Here is a 20,132-nt window from a genome sequence, read left to right as displayed (position 1 = left end):
AACTGATCAGGGATCAGATTCTTTTCTCCCACGGTCCTAACCCAACACTCATACATTGTAAGAAGATTCAATTAAAGTCACAATGTTTATCATCTGGGTCTAAAGAAATCCTTAGGACCTTGGTATCTTTGGCCAAGATTTGGCCCTGTCTTGACCCAGACGTTATGTAACACAAGCAAATAAACCAATCATAATCTTGAAGTCCCACGTCTCTCCAACTATTTTTGGCTACACCTTGGAAACTGGTCCCACATCCAACTCCCAGGCTCTTTTTTCCTCCCAGAATCCAGTGAAAACTTTCCACAAACAGGTCTCACACTGTAACATGCTCTCTGCCATCCACAAGACATGTTGTTTTGTTGGTCATTCTAAATTCTACCCTGGCTAAAAGCCCGATAGGCAACCTGGTAGAGATGACAAACACCCGGTTACTTTGGGAACAGGACGCAATGAGGATATTCTGAGAAATGAGTGGAGTTTAAGGCAATCAGGGAGTCGGATGGAAACCAGGAGTCATTTCTGTTTGGAAAACAATGTCAAGCAATTTAACGAAACCAATTTCAACTGCTCTCTAATATTATGTAACCAATATAAGCAATGCACCCATATTTGTTCCCTGCAGCAGCCTTGCAGACCCAATATGGTCTACTATGATATTCAAACTCACTCTTCTAGGTATGGAGGCTTCACACATATAATCATACAGTTGGAAGAGACCTTAAAGTTCTTGTAATCCAAATCTTGCAAAAGCAGGGAAACCCTTACTACAGAACTCCAACAGGCACTCATCCAACCTCTTCTAAAAATCATCCAACAAAGGAGAGAATGCCACCTTCAGAGACCATCCATTTTAAAAATGAAACGCTTGTACTGTCAAGAAGATTCTTTTGATATTTTGCTCAGTTCCATTTTATTGTATTTTGACCCTCTGGTTTGCTCTGATGCAGGAAAAAAGCACTCACTCCATCATTAGTATGTTAATCTTTTCAGTATTACCACATCAAGTTAGACTAATTTCTTCTTCAGGTTGATTGCATTCAGATATGTTGGCAAGGTCAAGTTCCAAGATGAATGTACACAGTTGTTAGCCACATTTTGCAATTCAACCAAAGGAAAAAGAAGCACAGCATTGTTTTTTGTACTACGGATTTGGGCAGGATTTAATGGCTCTTATATGCAACACCAGGGTGGTACACACCTTTCTCATTCTATTTTATTTATTCATTTTTAATTATCATGTTTATTTTATCTTAAAAATACTGTGAAGAAAGTTTAGATAAGGAATATTGACTGGTCTCTCAGTGAATTTAAAGGTAGAAAGGAGATTTGGACCTAAATCTCTTCAACTCAAACATTATACCACATGGCCTGTCCATCTTAGCCAATCTTAACAGCATTATCCAAGGCAATGTGTAATTTTTTAAAAAAGATCTATTTACCTAAGTAGTTCAAATTCTACCTTTGGGAAAAACTGAATTCCCCAACCTACATAAATTAAAAGGGAACAAAGTGAACAGATGTTCGTATCATCTACCTTGCTTCAAAGACCCAAAAGGAGAAGCAACTACACATGGCACTGAAGAACAACACCACAGGAAATTCTTCTCAACCTTCCCATTTGTTACTGAAAATCTACAATCTTTTTTTTCTTTTTAAAAGGCAACTCCAGTAATCACAATTCTGCAAGTACAGATTTTCCATATTCAAAGTGTTTTAACATCCTCACCATTAATGTCTACCACATCTCTAAATTTCTATTTTGCAGCAATTGTTCCTGAAAGTGCCCAGGGAAATCTCAACATACAATCTTCCAACTCTCCCCCTTAAATGTCCAGAATTCCCTGAAATATCAAAAAAACTCATTATCTGAAGCCACTCCTATTATTAGTTCTTAATCCCAGGACAGCACACCTTACATGGGAAGGAACCCTCATATTCCCCACCACCACCAAATTTTCCTGCCAGCCCCCACCTCCCAACCAGAGTCTGTCAGAGTAATGTTTGGAGATGGAGGGAGGATGGGGATCATGGCAAGAAGCCAAGCAACATCATGAGAATGAAGTAATGGAAAATGAAGCAGAAGCGCGTATGTGGGGCAGACACGGGGGTGGGCAAGGAGAAGAATACAGAGGAACAGAAGCCCCAGAGCTTCCTAATGAGAAACCCAGGAAAAGGGGATTCAGTTCAGGCACAGCCAATCTGCTCTTCCACAGCTGTCCTAAACACATTTGTGGAATATTTCCGGTGTGAGTCTTGAGAAGGGGGCGTAAGCCAAAGAACCAAAAAGTTGTGTCTTTCATACTGCTCCTTTCTACTAAGTATGGCCAGACATGTTACTGAACTTCTGAAAGCAGAGGGCATACAACAGTGTTTCCATATTTGTGTGAGTGTGCATACATACCTTCCTTCAGCAACAGCTAGCTAAATCAGTGGGAAGAGATTAGAGAAGTTGAAGTCCCAAAACTTCTGAAGAAATATAATGGCTTAGTCATCAATTAAGGACAGTAACTTTAATTGGAGAGTTGATTTGCCAGTTTTCTTATGAAATATAGCCTTAAGTACCTGTTACTCCCTGGCAGTCCCCTCTTCCACTATTAACCAGGTCCAGAAACTCCTGAATTTCCAAGATCAGAAGGGATCTGTTGCCTTCAGGGGATATAATTTGACTTTTTGATACAAATGAAGTAATTCACAACTCACATAGTTTCATCAGAATACTTATACTGGCCATACTGACTCAAAATTGTAAGCTACCATGCCACGCTACATGTTAGTCTAAGTTTGCTCGCTCTCAGCAGTTCCCCCAGCAAGCATAAACTGTCATATGTGGGCAAACTGCAGGAAGCCTCTGTTGGGACCAAAAAACTGACAAACGATTTCACTCTGGAAGTCAACTTCTGGTTTTGTGCATTTTTGACAGTACAAAGGGGCAGGTCTAAAAAAAATTCAAATAGTTGGTCCTGGAGGTTTCCAAGGAAGAAATCTATATTTTTGGTTAAATAAAGGCTGGTTCAGGGAGTCTAGGGCCTCAATAACAGCCTACATATAATCTTGGGGCTATGTTTTGTCCATCCCAGACTAAACCAACTGCCAGTGATCTGAACCAGGTTTTATGGATACTGTTGACTGCCTTGGCCTTTTGGGGAAGTGATAAAGCAGGACCCCATGAATCAACATCACAATAAGCTGTCTACTGCTGATCTGTCTGATAATGTGCAACATACACCAGCATACAGAATGGTCAAAATAAGCCAAGCTTCTGGTAAATACTGGGTTATCACTTTGTATGAATGTGACCAGTGTTCAGCAAAGGAGATAGCAAGGAACTAGTGTAAAGCTGGCTATCTGTAGTGAATAAAACCATCTCTAGAAGACCAGAAAAACAAGTAAGAAGTAAACTACCCTCCTCTCTATACAGAACTTTCATCAGTGTGGTTCAAAGAACAAAACATGTTGGGGGTCAAGAGAGAGCAAAATAGATTTTTTTGTGGATTTATTTGGAAGGCTGGCTTACAGCAGAGTGCCTAGGAATTTACTAAGCTACAGGCCAATAGAGAATAACCTGGAGTCTGCTCTTCTGTTCCTAATCCAAATTTTTCAGCAGTTAAATTTGAGAAGAATTGGTATGAACCTTTCTTCAGAATCACACCAGACAGGAGCTTCCTCAGCAACCAGAAATATGCAAACATCTGGGTTCATCTTGCCAAATCGTAATGAGCTATGTGGCCCTGAAGGAAACTAGAATTTGAACAATACATCAAGCCCTTGAAGCAACATCCTGCAATCTGACAGTGCCAAAGTCCCATTTTTTTATTTCACTTGAATCTGACATAAGAGTGATGGCAGCTTGAGAATTGTCAAACGGAATATCTTTTTAGGCTTTCAATGTATTGGCTGTATCAGCCAACAATGGCATTATTGCAATATTCAACTGTGATGATGGCGATAGTGACACAAATAAGTGATGGTGACACAAATAAGCACATAACAGGCATTTTTTTCTCACACAAGTAAAAGCAAGATTGTATTCCAGGACTGTTCACCACCATCCTGTTGGCACACATAATCCAGAATGAATTCCCATCTCCAATTAAACTAGTGTACAACTTCTGTTCCTGATGAGGGCAAAATGTAGACCACGGAATGAACATGGACTTTTAAGGTTGTTTTTGTGGCCTTTGACACTTCTAAACTCTCTGGAATACTATTTTCTGGCCAAAGAAACAGTGAATTCTTTCCCCTGGAAGCCTCCAAGAGGGGCAATTCATTTTTTCACACAGATTGCTGTTTTAACATTTTTAAAAAGCACCTTTCAAAACCAGAATTGGAATTTAGGGCAAATCTTTTTTTTATGTTGCTCCTTCATTTCTGACAGTTTGTGCAGCTCCTGGAGAGTCCCAGTAGTAGAAAATTGGCCCTTGGGCCCACCACAGGTGCCCATCACCTCTGTAAATGCCCTTCCACCAGGCGAAGCAAGCATTACAGTTGGTGGGTGGTGTAGTCTATCAATATAGGGAGGATCATGTATTCCTCGCTTCTGTGGGAAAGGGTCTCATGAAGTATATGTATGTAGAAAGATTCTTGCCTGGAAGCCACCATAGGTCAAGATAGACTCTGTACTAGCAGCACACTGTGGCTGAGATGCTATTCACACGGGGGGTTCTGCATTCTCCTACCACCTTTTGTTTACTGGTGGAGAATGGAAGAAATTCAGATAATATAGAAGCAGCTGGTCTCTGTTTGTTATGAAAGATATAGGAAGAAATAACAGTACGCTCTCAAATGGAACACACATGCCTTTTCCTTGCTAAGGAGCTCAGACCAGCTAAGTCTTCATAGTCTGAATTGTCTCCCGCCCTTCTCCCTTCTGGTAAGAAGCTGCACCCTCTCTTGTGACTTGACAGCTACCAGACGTGGAAGATTTCTGGATGAAACACCAGAGCCTGAGAACAGCTTTCCAGGTCCCATTCAAAAAGGGGCATGAGCACAAATCACAAACAGGATGCTGAGCAACGTGTGCATCACAGAATGTGTGCACAGAAAATGAGAATGAGTACATTTTGGTCTAATACTGTGCAATCTTGAGGCTAGAGTGATTGAAAAGTGTTTTACTCTTTTCCCAAGGGTAGGCCCTAGAGACAACACAAACCATGCATTTACTGAGCAGCACCTTACACTAAACATTTTATTTTACAATCTCTACCTTAGCTGCATCAGACACTGCCACTCATATCAAATAAAGACCCAGATGTTCATTTTAGCCTTGTAAAATGTATGAGCTATCCACTAAGGATGCTTTAGCTCAGTGGTTCCCAACCTTTTTTTTGAGCAGGAACCACTTTGACCAGGGACCACTTTGTCCAGGGACCACTCTCCAATATTAGTACCAAAAGGGTTACGAATCAGTTTTTGGTCAACTATAGATTCGGTTTGGGGAGCTGATTCAAAAAATTGCATGGGATAGACCACATCAGCTCTAGTTTCTGATACGGAACATATGCTATGGCCAGTGACAGCGAAGGAGTGGCAGGTGGCACGAAAGGAGTGAAATAAAATAAAATAAAATAGAACAGGTTAAGAATCACTGGTTTAGTTGGAGCAGAGGGTTAGCCTCAAGGGACCATGAGGGCTCCTCCAACTCTATCATTTTATGGTATCTGGACAAATGGGACTTGGGAGAAACACTCATCTTAGGAATAGAGAATTGTCACCTGAGGATCACACCACTGTCTTTTAACTAGGAATAATTTCCTCTAAGTCCAGGTGAGTCTACACCTGCTGAAAGGAATGTGGTAAAGGTGTCTGTAAGTGATTAGCAATGAGCTGCAGATGCCCAGATGTGATCTCACCTTTAGAGACATCACAGCCCAGTTATGATGTTAAGAAAATCTGAGGGCTCAGGACTATAAGAAGAGGCTTTTCCATGTATAGAAATTCTCTCATCAGGTACTCCCGATCCTAGCTTCCTTAAGGAAATTGGGGAAGGAATCCATCACTCTAATCTATGTAGACTAACTGCTCATTGAGGTCTGGAGACTTGTGCAGTCAAGGATGAAACCCAACAGATCCTAACAACAACAACAACAACAACAATAATAATAATTTATTTATAGACTGCCCTATCTTCCTGAAGGGACTCGGGGAGGCTTCCAACAAATATGGCAAACATTCAATGCCAAAAGAAAATCATACAACATACAAGTCTCAACATGAGAAACATCGGGCTGGATCCAGACGATGCTTACTGCAGACCCAATGAAACCAACAAGATTACATTTATATAAACAGTGAGTCTTTAGTATACACTGGGAATTGATAGCAGGACTTCTTGTGGACACCAACATCCCATAGATGCCCATGTCCTATTGATGTTCTTTGTATACATAGGCAAAATCAAGCTTTGCTTTAAAAATATATTTTAAAGGCATGGATGGTGGCATGTGTGAATGCAGCATCAATGAAGAAGGAAAGCTGGCCGCAGTTTACTTTCTTCCCCTCTCCCACTGATTTAAATGGATCTAGATCAGGCAAGTCCAAGACACCGGGAGGGCCAAAGTTTGCCCATGCCTGATCTAGAGTGAACATGAGACATAACCTGAAGGCACACAACAACAACAACAACAATAACAACATGCACTACTAAGACTCAAACCATCCTACTCTTGCCAGGGCTTAGTGTTGAAATCAAGCATTCTCCACACTCAAAAATCTCCTTCATAGAATCACAATAAGTGAAAGGGACTGCAGAAGTAATCTACTCTAAACCTCTGCCCCAGTGCTAAAGAATCCCTGAACGCTGGCCATTTAACCCTGCAAAAAAGGAGAGTCTGTCACCCTCAGTAGCAGTTTATCACTCTCTTGATTAGAAGGTTATTGGAGACTCAAGTGATCATTTCAACTCCTGTAGAGGATTTATCTGCATTATTTTGGCCAGAGAGGAAAACAGCAGCAGAAGGAGAAGGAGAAAAAAAAGGAAGGGAGGAAATGGTGGTACAGACTGAGCATCCTTTATTGAAAACACTGGGAACCACAAATGTTTTAGATAGATACTTTCAGATGTTTGCATATACATGAGCTACCTTGGGATTGGATCCAAGTTTAGGTGCGAAGATTATGTCTGGTTCATCTACACATAGCATAAATGTAATTTTATACACAATGGCGGCATCTTCACTGAAGACCAGTCGTTCCCAATCTTTTTTTGACCAGGAACCACTCTCCAACATTAGTACCAAAAGGGTTACAAATCAGTTTTGGTAAACTTAGATTTGGCTTGGTTATCTAGGGTGCCGATTCAGAAAATGGCATTGGATAGACCACATCAGCTCAAGTTTCCGATACAGAACATATGCCATCCAGTATTTGCCTTCTGCTCAAGAAACCATATTTAACAAACCTCTGCATTATAAGAGGGTTTCGTGAGACCAGTTGCTCTTGCTGCAACAGTGTAGTAACTGTGAGGCCACGGACCATACTTTAGTTCTTGCGGGCTACTAGTGGTCCACGGACCACAGGTTGGGAACCACTGATGTAGACTGAGTGCTGTTTGACACCATTTTAACTGCCATGGCTCAATGCTGTGAAACCAGTCGCTCTTGTGCAACGGTGTAGCCACAGACCATATTTTAGTTCTTATGGACCACTGGTGGTCCACGGATCACAGGTTGGGAACTACTGCTGTAGACTGAGTGCTGTTTGACACCATTTTAACTGCCGTAGCTCAGTGCCATGAAACCCTGGGAGTTGTGGTTTGCTTTTATTCCTGTCAAGAGCGAGTTGAGAAACTGTAAGTCACGTCTGGTGTGAGAGAATTAGCTGTCTGCAAGAACGTTACCCAGGGGACGCACAGATGTTTTACCATCCTTGTGAGAGGCTTCTCTCATGTCACCGCATGGGGAGCCGGAGCTGACTGTCGGTCTTCAGTCCTGCCAGCACAAGGGTTTAACCGACTGCACCACCGGGACTCCTGAGGCACCAGCATTTAGAAGGCAAAAGACCTCACCAAAACCAAGGTTACAACAACATCTGTTATAAAACCCCAGTATGCTGATAACAATGTTGTCTGTGCACATTAAGAAGAAGACCTACAAGCCACTCTAAACACCTTCACAGAAGCATACAAGAAGCTCGGCCTGTCACTGAAGATTGAGAAAAACAAAGTGCCCTTCCAGCAGTCACTAGCCAATCCCTCTCCAATGCCAGAAATACAGCTTAATGTATTTAATGGTGCAACATTAGAAAATGTTGGCCATTTCCACTGCCTTGGCAGTCACCTCTCCACCGAAGTCAACACTGACACCGAAATACAACACCGCCTGAGCTCTGCAAGTGCAGCATTTTTCCAAATGAAGCAGAGAGTGTTGAGGACATCCGTAGGGATATCAAGGTGCTTGTTTATAAAGCGATTGTCCTCCCAACTGTGCTATACACCTGCAAAACGTGGACTGTCTACAGACGTCACATGCAACTCCTGGAACAATTCCATCAGTGCTGCCTCCGGAAAATCCTGCAAATCTCTTGGGTAGATAAGCGGACAAATGTCAGCGCTGCTGGAAGAAGCAAAGACCACCAGCACTGAAGTGATGGTCCTCCGCCATCAACGCTACTGGACCAACCATGATGTCTGTATTCCCAACCACCGTCTCCCAAAGCAGTTACTCCGAACTCAAGAATGGAAAACGGAATGTTGGTGGGCAGGAAAAGAGATTTAAAGATGGGCTCAAATCCAACCTCAAAAACTCTGGCATAGACACTGAGAACTGGAAAGCCCTGACTTTTGAGCGCTCCAGATGGAGGTCAGCTGTGGCCAGCAGTGTTGAAGAATTTAAAGAGGCATGAAAGAGAGAAATGTACCAAGAGGAAGGCGCATCAAGCCACCCCCAACCGGGACCACCTTCCACCTGGAAACCAATGCCCTCACTGCAGGAGAAGATGGAGATCAAGAATAGGGCTCCGCAGTCACCTACGGACCCACCGCCAGGACATTGATCCTGGAAGACTATCCTACTCGGACAACGAGGGATCACCTAAGTAAGTAAAGACCTCATAAACTACAGTTCTCGTGACTCCATAGCACTGCCCGGGGCAGTTACAGTGGTGTCAAACTCATTCACATTCAACAGTACAGATCCAACCAATGTCCAGTACAGATCCAATATGGCCTTATTCTTCCTACCAGTTACCCAGATTCCTTCCTCTAATTGGCCCCGGAATGAACAGTCACAGACCCGTACCTAATATTATTGTTGCCTGCCATAGCACTGCACTTAATTCCCCTAGAATTTTTTGGGCTGGCACAAATCTTGGCCCGGCCTCTTAAATTTTTAAATTGCCTTGAACAGGCAGGATTACTTTTAATATATGTTATGGTGACAATTTTTATGCTTATATTTTGTTTTGTTAATCTTACAGTTATGTTGTTTTTACTCTGTATGTTTTGTGAGGGAAAAACCCAGCAACAGGTTTTTAAACGTTGTTGTGTTACTGTTACTGTTTATTTATTGCTTATTTTCTGTTATGAGTTTTATTTTTTATTGTTTTGTATTATTTGTTTTTATTATTGTTGTATTGTGGGCTCGGCCTCATGTAAGCTGCACCGAGTCCCTTGGGGAGATGGTAGCAGGGTATAAATGAATTATTATTATTATTATTATGAGTTTTATTTTTATTGTTTTGTATTACTTGATGTTATTGTTTTTATCATTGATATATTGTGGGCTCGGCCTCATTTAAGCCGCAACGAGTCCCTTGGGGAAATGGTAGCGGGGTATAAATGAATTATTATTATTATTATTATTATGAGTTTTATTTGTATTGTTTTGTATTACTTGTTGTTATTGTTTTTATTATTGATGTATTGTGGGCTAGGCTTCATGTAAGCCGCACCGAGTCCCTTGGGGAGATGGTAGCAGGGTATAAATGAATTATTATTATGTTACTTGGGAACCGCTCTGAGTCCCCTCGGGGAAATGGAGCGGTATATAAATAAAGTTGTTGTTGTTGTTATGATGATGATGATGATGTATTTACATTGGCCTTCCTCTGTCGGTGATCCGGAAGCTCAAGTTGGTACAAAATGCAGCTGCTCGGCTTCTTGTGGGAATTCTGATGAGATGCCACATAACACCAATCTTACTACAGCTGCATTGGTTACCAATTGAGCACCGGATCACTTTCAAAGTGATGGTACTCACCTTTAAGGCCTTGCATGGTCTGGGGCCGATGTACCCGAGAGACCGCCTCACCCCCTACCAACCCCAGATATCCCTCCGTTCTGAGGACCAAGATCTATTGGAAATTCCCAGTGTCAAGACCTTGCGTCTAACAGCAACCAGGCGCAGAGCCTTCACAGCAGTGGCACCATCACTCTGGAATACTCTGCCACCTGAAGTCCGTGCCTTGCGGGACTTACCAGCTTTCCGCAGGGCATGGAAGACATACCTGTTTCGACAGGCTTTTAATGTTTGATACTGCTGTTTTTAAATTGCTTTTACATTTTGTTAGATTTTAGCCATTCTTGTGGGCCGCTCCGAGCCCCAGGGGAGTGGCGGCATATAAGTTCAAATAATAAATAAATATCTTGCACTTGAAGCAAAGTTTGTATATTTGTTATTTATTTATTATTTATTTCGAGGTTTTATATACCGACCCTCTCACCTTCAAAGAGGGATTCGGACTGCTTCACAACATGTGTTAACATACAAAAAATATACAATAACAACACAATGCCACTTCATTACACGATTAAAATATCAGCACTATACACATTAAAACATTATCATCCCAGTTAAAAGAGCCAAATCGTCCGACACCATCACAATCCCATTCATCATCCTCCTTTCATGTGGGCAAAGAATTAAACTAGTTGTCGGATAAACAGTGCAATGAATACGATGAATATAGGAACGGAATTATGGATGACGAATTGGATCATGACTCTAGTTACGAGACGTTAATGTGTTGTTATTGATGTGCCATTATTTTGTATACTATGCTGTTAATGGTTTTTAAATTGTATGTTGTTATGATTGACTTTTTGCTCTTGTTGTGAACCGCGTTGAGTCGCCTACGGGCTGAGAAACTGCGGTATACAAGCAAAGTAAGTAAATAAATAAATGCCGCGTTCCACAACCAGGTCTTTGTTAGTTTCCTGAACATCATGAGGGAGGGGGCAGTTCTGATCTCTAATGGCAGGGAGTTCCAAAGTCGAGGGGCCACCATCGTGAAGGCCCTGTCCCTCGTCCCCACCAGCCGTGCTTGTGCAGGCAGAGGGACCCAGAGCAGGGCCCCTCCAGACGATCTTATATATATATGCCGAAGCCATCTAAACGCAGTTTAGGATGCGTAGATTGTAAAGCGTTTATTTTAGAGCAGGCATGGGCTAAGTTGGGCCTTCCTCCAGGTGTTTTGGACTTCAACTCCCAGCATTCCTAACAGCCTCAGGCCCCTTCCTTAAGCGGCTGAGGGGGGGAAAGGAAGGGGCCTGAGGCTGTTAGGAATGCTGGGAGTTGAAGTCCAAAACACCTGGAGGAAGGCCCAACTTAGCCCATGCCTGTTCTAAAATAAACGCTTTACAATCTACGCATCCTAAACTGAAGTCCAAAACACCTGGAGGAAGGCTCAACTTTGTTTATGTCTAGTATCCACTTCTGATGCAGCCTAGGATCGCATTGGCCTTTGGAGCTGCAGCATCACACTGCCGGCTCCTTCTCTGTACAGCAAGCCCTTTGGACTCCCTTCCCTAGGCGCCTGGCCAGTCTGAAGGCCACTGCAGAGGAGGAGGAGGAGGAGGAGGGCTACCTGGTGGAGGGCGCTGATGCCGTCCGCGTTGGTCCCGTTGACGGCCCCGGGGTCTGCGCCCAGCATCTCCCTCGCCGCCTCCAGCTCGGCCCCGGCGCAACACGCCAAGAACTCGGCCGCCGCCTCGAAGCGCACCGCTCTGGCCCTCCGCCGCTGCTGCTGCTGCTGGGAACCCGCTTCAGGAGAGGCCTTGGAGCCGGCGGGGAGAGGAGGAGGAGGAGGCGGGGCCGGGCCAAGAGCAGCACTCGCAGGAGCATTCTCCACCGTTGTTGCCTCAGCTTCGGCCTCAGCCCAGGCTCGGAGCTGCTCCCTCCGCCGAGCGCGGGCGCCTTCCCCCTCCGAGAGGGACAGCAGCGGCGTCGCCATCTTGTTCGCCTCCCTCCTCCTCCTCCTCCCGCCACTGCCGCCAGCCCGGCTGGGCGGCCCTCCCGGCCCAGCTCTGCTCTCGGACTGAAGGAGGAGCAGGAGGAGGAGGAGGAGAAACCAACGCCTCTGGGCTTCCGTAGAGGAAAGGGGAGGAGGAAGAGGAGAAGCCAAAATAGAAAAAAAAAGATGGAGGAGGGAAATTGGCGCGTGGCAGGACGGGAAGTGTAGTCCGGCTGCAGAACGAGGAAGAGGAGAAACAACGCCTCTAGGCTTCCGTAGAGGAAAAAAAAAAGATTCATGGCTGGAATCACTAGGTTCTTGTGGGTTTTTTCGGGCTATATGGCCATGTTCTATCTAGAGGCATTCTCTCCTGACGTTTCGCCTGCATCTATGGCAAGCATCCTCAGAGGTAGTGAGGTCTGTTGGAATTAGGACAATGGGTTTATATATCTGTGGAATGGCTGGGGTGGGGCAAGGAGCTCTTCTCTGCTGGAGCTAGGTGTGAATGTTTCAGCTGACCACCTTCATTAGCATTGAAAGGCCTGGCTGAGCCTGGGGGAATCTTTTGTTGAGATGTGCCTGGTTGTTTCCTCTCTGCTGTTTTGCTGTTGTAATTTTAGAGTTTTTTAATACTGGTAGCCAGATTTTGTTCATTTTCATGGTCTCCCCCTTTCTGTTGAAATTGTCCACATGCTTGTGGATTTCAATGGCTTCTCTGTGTAGTCTGACATGGTGGTTGTTGGTGTGGTCCAGCATTTCTGTGTTCTCAAATAATATGCTGTGTCCATGGGAGAGCTCAGTTGAGCCCAGTTGATGTCCTAGTCATCCGCAAACCAGATCAACAATTGGGTCACGCCGTTTACAGAAAACCGACACACACGGATAGATATCTACATAAAAACTCCAACCATCACCCAAGTCAAAAAAGAAGCACCATTAAAGCCTTGGCAGACTGTGCAAAAAGAATCTGCGAACCCCACCTTCTCCAAGATAAACTAAACTATCTCCACTGGGCTCTCCAGGCCAATGGGTACTCCACCTCAGACATCAGAAGAGCTGCAAGACCAAGAACAAGCCACAAGAGTAAAGATGAAGATCCACCCAGAGGAAAAGTGTTCCTGCCATACATCAAGGGAACCACTGACCGCATAGGGAAGCTGATGAGGAAACACAACATACACACAATCTACAAACCCACCAAGAAAATCCAACAAATGCTACATTCAGCAAAGGACAAGAGGGATCCTCTCTCTTCTGCAGGAGTCTACCGTATACCATGCAGCTGTGGACAAGTCTACATAGGGACCACCAAACGCAGCGCCCAAACACGAATCAAGGAACATGAAAGGCACTGCAGACTACTCCAACCAGAGAAATCAGCCATAGCAGAGCACCTGATGAACCAGCCTGGACACAGCATATTATTTGAGAACACAGAAATGCTGGACCACTCCAACAACCACCATGTCAGACTACACAGAGAAGCCATTGAAATACACAAACATGTGGACAATTTCAACAGAAAGGAAGAGACCATGAAAATGAACAAAATCTGGCTACCAGTATTAAAAAAAACTCAAAAATTACAACAGCAAAACAACAGAGGGGAAACAAACAGGCACATAAAATCACTCTCAACAAGAGATTCCCCCCAGGCGCTTCCAGGCCATTGAATGCAAATCAAGGTGATCAGCTGAAACATTCACAGCTAGCCCCAGCAGACAGGGGTCCTTTGTCTCACCCTGGTCATTCCACAGATATATAAACCCATTTTTCCTACTTCCAACAGACCTCCCTACCTCTGAGGATGCTTGCCATAGATGCAGGCGAAACGTCAGGAGAAAAATTGCCTCCAGAACATGGCCATATAGCCCGGAAAAACCTGCAACAACCCAGTGATCCCAGCCATGAAAGCCTTCGACAATACAACGTCTCCAGTCTTACGTAGCACTTCCACACTGCTCCTTTATCCCAGGATCTGATCCTAGGTTATCTGTTTATCCCAGGTTATTTTAGGGGGAAGGAGCCCCCGGTGGCACAGTGGGTTGAACCCCTGTGCTGGCAGGACTGAAGGTCGCAGGTTTGAATCCGGGGAGAGGCGGATGAGCTCCCTCTTTCAGCTCCAGCTCCTCATGCGGGGACATGAGAGTAGCCTCCCACAAGGATGATAAAAACATCAAATCATCCGGGCGTCCCCTGGGCAACGTCCTTGCAGACGGCCAATTCTCTTACACCAGAAGCAACTTGCAGTTTCTCAATTCACTCCTGACACGACCAATATGCCTGCGAAACGTGGACTGTCTACAGACGTCACATGCAACTCCTGGAACGATTCTATCAGCGCTGCCTCCGGCAAATCCTGAAGTCAAACATGACCCCCCCCCCCTTATAAGAGATAGTAACTTATAGTTTTGCTAAGGGCAAGGACACCAGACTGGATAATAAGGGTTACGCCTTGGTCAATTTGGTGTGTATCATTTAATCAAGTCTTTATGCCCTATTTTAATATGTTTATAGCAGCAGGTAACCAATTTGTTACTGAAAATCATGCCACAAAAGTATTTGACTTTTTCCATCTGAGACACACCTGGGCTCCTGATAGTCCCCCATCTCACAAACAAGGGACTCTCTTTCCCCCTCATGGATATATTTCCCTTTATGGCCCTTCCTATGAATAATATGAACTATGGACACTGGGGGAGGGTAGTTGGGTTTACTCTGACATGTATAACCCGGGAACAAACCAACATAAAAAATCCCGTTTTCCAAGTGTAGGAACATACAGAGATTCGAATATCTGAATTTTCTGGCCAGAACAGGGATATTCCTGCAACTGAACAGCTTGCGTTTTTAGTGCTTTGTAGTGATTCCTCCCGTGTTTTCAGGGGACGTCATTTGGCCACCTACCATTTTGAACCGGGAGCTCCTGAGATAAAGGTACTGTGTGGATGGGCCCTGGGTTATCAGAGTCCAAACTGCCATATAATCCAGTTCAATGTGGATTTTATACAGCTGTGTGGAAGGAGCCTTAGATAATCCAGTTCAAAGCTAATATTGTGGATTATTTGTCTTGATATTCTGGGTTATATGGCTGTGTGGAAGGGCCCTTAGGAGGCCTGGCAGTTCAAATGGTGTTAGCGTCAATTCTACAGTGTAGATCAGGCATGAGCAAACTTTAGCCCTCCAGATGTATTGGATTTCAACTCCCACAATTCCTAACAGCCGGCGGGAGTTGAAGTCCAAAACACCTGGAGGGCCAAAGTTTGTCCATGCCTGGTGTAGAGGCATCCTTTTACAAAGTTGGATTATGAGGCAGCCTTTTAAAAAAACCCACAAAGCCAGAATTATTTTCTAAAAGCATTTTAAGCCTGAGGCCAGAAGCGATGACATTGGTGCCACTTTTAATGGATGTCTCAAAACCTGTATCATTTCTTGTGAAAATACCTAGGTACTCGTTTCCTGGTTTCAACAGGGTTGTGGCCTGTGATCCGCTCACTCCAATTCATCTTCACACAATGATCCCTGTTCTCTTGAATGGCTCCACCTGCTTTTCCTTTATGTCCTCTTTGCTCCATTGAATGTGAGTCAGGTTTTTCTCTTCTTAAAACACTTCTCAAAACCCTCCCTTTTATTTGAAGGCTGTGAGTGGATTCCTTGAACTGCATGGCCCTGTTATTTCAGAAGCACCTGCACTATAGAAATACAGGCAGTCCCCAAGTTACAAACAAGATAGCATCTGCAGGTTTGTTCTTAAGTTGAATTTGTTTATAAGACGGAACAGGTGCATTTTGTAAGTGTAGGTAAAGGTTTTCCCCTGACATTAAGTCCAGTTGTGTCCGACTCTGGGGGTTGGTGCTCATCTCCATTTCTAAACTGAAGAGCTGGTGTTGTCCGTAGGCACCTCCAAGTTCTCATGGCCAGCATGACTGCATGGAGTGCCGTTACCTTCCTGCCAGAGCGGTACCTATTATCTAATCACATTTGCATGTTTTCTAACTGCTAGGTTGGCAGAAGCTGGAGCTGACAGCGGAAGCTCACGCCACTCACCGGATTCGAACCTGTGACCTTTCAGTCAACAAGTTTAGCAGCTCAGCAGTTTAACCCACTGTGCCATCGGGGACTCCCGGTGGAATTTTAAGTGTAATTCCACTCAAATAAATGTATCTTAGCTTTGGATAGTCTAAGGAAGGGTTAACACCCTTGTGGAGTTCATTTTGCTATTTGTGCCCCTGTTCAGAAGGCTTCACCTCACTTTCTGTCCCTGTGATAATTGGATTTTGAGAAAATTAGCTTGTTGTGCAAACAAGGATTGGTGAGAAAGCTTCAGTGAGACCCCTTTCCCCCATGATAGCTCTTTCAGGAGTGAATTTCCCTTCCTTGAGGTAGATGCATCTCACTTCCTGTTGATGCACCTCCTGTTCTTAACTAGGAGTCGTTAATATGTTGTCAAACAACTCACCCCAACCTGAGATTTATAGTTCACCAAGAACACTTAAGCCAAATAAGATGGAATAATTTCTTTTCCCTTTTCCGCAAGGTCGCCGTGACCCCCCGCAATGGACCAGCAGCAGCAGATCTCCCTCATTTCTCATTAGATAGATAGATAGATAGATAGATAGATAGATAGATTTGTATTAGAACATGTACAGACCAGATCTGCAGTGGTGAGTCTCTTGCAAAGGCAAAAGCACCCCAACCTTTTATTAGGATATATCTTTCCTTACTGCCTCTGCCTCCATTATATCAGCTTCTGCTCATATTGTATCTTTATTGTTTATTCCCTATATATATATATATATATATATATATATATATGGCATGGTTAGGTACCATCGGAATCTTCGTAATTCAGAATGAAGTCGGAAAAATTACCTTTTTGAAGCGATTTCAAAGTTTTTAAGAAAACCAGAAGTCTCTTTGCCCTTCCTAAGATTTTTCCACCATTTTTGTTACAAGTCATGAAGTGAGTCAGAAATGATTCAGCTTTTGCCCGTTTCTGGTCCCTGGCCTCGGTTCAAGCCAGAGAAGCCAGTTTTAAACCAGAGAAGGAAGGAATTTCCCCTGTTTGCTTTTCCTTGCTTCTGGAGTAAAACAACTACTTTCAAAGTAAAGACCACCCAATGAATCAGGAAATAACACTTTCAATCATTAACAAAAGGATTTGGAAGTCTCGGAAGATTCGAAAAGTTTTGAATATTTTTTCCCATGAAAATTGGAATCGACTTTAGAATTGAACCACCAGCACCCCCTACATCCGAAACGAGTTTTGAACCATTTTTTTTTTTGGGATCAACCAAGATATATATATTTATATATATATATATATATGGAATAAACAATAAAGATACGATATGAGCAGAAGCTGATGTAATGGAGGCAAAGAGCCCAGGCTTGGATGCTGATCTTGGGTACTGACAGGCAGGACCGTAAGCCAGAAAAAAATTTCGGGGAGGTGTGAGATTGATTTTTCTTTTTAGCGAATCATGAGAAGTAGTTCCATAACACAAAATAATTTAAATAGTTTGATTAATTCTATATTTTATATAGACTTAATTAATTTTCTCATCTCCTTCATGGGGGGCTTCAAATCCCTCCCATATCTTAGGCTTTGCCTACCAGTTGTGAGTGGGCCAACTTGCTGGCTTCCACTATATTAGCTATTTCTGCAAGTAATGACTGTGAATTAATTGTCAAAATTTGCTTGAGATAGTGCCAGCAGTTCTGGTTTAATTTTTGCTTCTCATAGACTTAGCAGGGGATTTGGTTAACCCAGTGGTTCTCAACCTGGGGTCCCCAGATTTTTTGGCCTACAACTCCCAGAAATCCCAGCTAGTTTACCAGCTGTTAGGATTTCTGGGAGTTGAAGGCTAAAAACATCTGGGGACCCCAGGTTGAGAACCACTGGGTTAACCAGTTAAAATTCATGAGTAAACCAGTTTTTTTAAACCTTGGCTACAGCCCTGCTGACAGACATGTGTTAAAATATGATTTTTTGCCAGAGTCAGCCACAGGGTCATCACCTTCCCTTAACCTCATAGAGGAATTACCTGGACAGGAAGGTTTGGCAAACTTTGGGCCTTTTTCCAAACCAAAGCAATTAGCCAAATCCACTGTTTCAGAAATAGATTATCTCCAGCCAAGTCCAAACCTGTTTGTTTGTCAGTACCCAAGATCGACACCCAAGAATGGGCCCTTTGTTTCAAGAGAAAGCCCCTAAGCTCCCTAAATATGGGCAGAGACTTCTTTGGCTTGCCTCCTCCCAGGAGAGATGCCCCCTGGACAGCTGATTGGCCTTCCTTGGACCAGTCCTCCTCCTTCTCCTTCCACTTACCAAGCAAGCCCCTCTACTGACCAATCAGAAAAGGGATCAGACGGAGGGCTAAAGCTTGAATAACGGATATATATATATATAATGTATGAGCAATGTATAGGCTTTCTTGTATTTTTGGCACATTCATTTCCGGGCGGATCGTAATTAAAGCCTCTGTCGCCTGTCTTCATCTCCGGTAAGTGTGTACTTTAATCTGAAACTTTGGGTGTTAGTGTAAATGCTCACCAGGCACGACCCTCCTTAACTACGGTCCATAGTCTAAATTCAACTTCATATGAGTCGGATGTATGTATCTCGGGGACTGCCTGTAATGCAGTTTGACATGACTTTAATTGCCATAGCTTAATGCTGTGAAATCATGGAAACCGTAGTTTTACAAGGTCTTTGGCCTTCTCTTGCTGAGGAGTTTGTTTTGCTGTTTGTGCCCCTGTTCAGAAGGCTTCACCTCACTTTCTGTCCCTGTGATAATTGGATTTTGAAAAAAATTGGCTTGTTGTGGATTTTAATTGCATTGTTCTAATGTTTTAACTATTTATAATTATTGACTGTTATGTTTTTATTATGTATATATTGAGACATGGAATTGTTGCCGAATTGGAAACCACCCTGAGTCCCCCCCCCCCCCCGAGGGTTGAGAAGGGCGGGGTACGAATATTCAAAATAAATAAATAAATAAAATCAAGGATTGGCAAGAAAGCTTCAGCGAGACCCCTTTCCCCCATGATAACTCTTTCAGGTGTGAATTTCCCTTCCTAGAGGTATTTGATGCATTTGTTAACCGCCATTCTCAGCCCTTTGGGCGACTCATGGTAGATGTATTTCACTTTCTTAACTAGCTACACATCACATAGCATTGAGCCATGACAGTTAAGGTGGTGCCAAACTGCATTAATTCTACAGGGTAGATGCAGCCCTCTTCCAACACTCGAACCACTAAGCTCCACTGATTCTACCTCCTTAGCTGTGTGTGCAAACTCAATTGACTTTGATGGAATACACCTTAATAGGTCTACATTGGAAATGAATTGGTAATTGAATCAGGAGGATGAACCATCTGAAAGAGCAGACCCAGTGAGTTCTTATGGCTTGGAAATCTCTTCTCCAGAGTTGAGTCCAATGCTCAAATCATTATACTTCACTGAGTCTGACTTCAGGTATAAATTTCAATAGAGAGAAATACTGCAGTAGGAAATGTAGCCAGTAGGTGGCACTGTAGAGCTACTATATCTCCTGTCTCCACTAGAGGTCAAGAGATGGACCAGATATTTTGGACAGTGACAGAGAAAGAAACTGAGTCTGAGCTGGGTTTTGTGCCAGCAGAAAACAAAATCATAAAGTTGGAATAGACCACAAGGACCATCCTGTCCAACCCCTTGCCATGCGAGAAAACACAGTCAAAGCACTAATCTGCCTTGCATTTTCATCTGAATTTAAAAGAAGCTGGGTTTTTGTAGGTTTTTTCGGGCTATATGGCCATGTTCGAGAGGCATTCTCTCCTGATGTTTCGCCTGCATCTATGGCAAGCATCCTCAGAGGTTGTGAGGATGCTTGCCATAGATGCAGACGAAATGTCAGGAGAGAATGCCTCTAGAACATGGCCATATAGCCCGAAAAAACCTACAACAACCCAGTGATT

General features: G+C 43.6%; 1 protein-coding gene across 4 annotated transcripts in view; it reads right to left on the bottom strand.

Moving 5' to 3' along the window:
* The window catches only part of PPP1R12C (protein phosphatase 1 regulatory subunit 12C), a 56,075-nt gene extending 43,777 nt beyond the window's left edge, over positions 1-12,298 (bottom strand). For 2 of the 4 annotated variants that reach the window (XM_067469878.1, XM_067469877.1), the window contains exon 1: positions 11,800-12,297. In XM_067469878.1, coding sequence (XP_067325979.1) covers positions 11,800-12,165 — 366 coding nt within the window. In that variant the 5' untranslated portion in view covers positions 12,166-12,297. Of the gene's footprint in view, positions 1-11,799 lie in introns of all 4 variants that reach the window. The other 2 variants (XM_067469876.1, XM_067469879.1) reach the window with 2 other exon arrangements.
* Between the last annotated feature and the right edge of the window lie 7,834 nt (positions 12,299-20,132).

The sequence above is a fragment of the Anolis sagrei genome, chromosome 6 (genome assembly GCF_037176765.1).
Source record: "Anolis sagrei isolate rAnoSag1 chromosome 6, rAnoSag1.mat, whole genome shotgun sequence".
Taxonomy (NCBI): domain Eukaryota; kingdom Metazoa; phylum Chordata; class Lepidosauria; order Squamata; family Dactyloidae; genus Anolis; species Anolis sagrei.
This window is presented reverse-complemented; position numbering and strand designations above follow the sequence as displayed.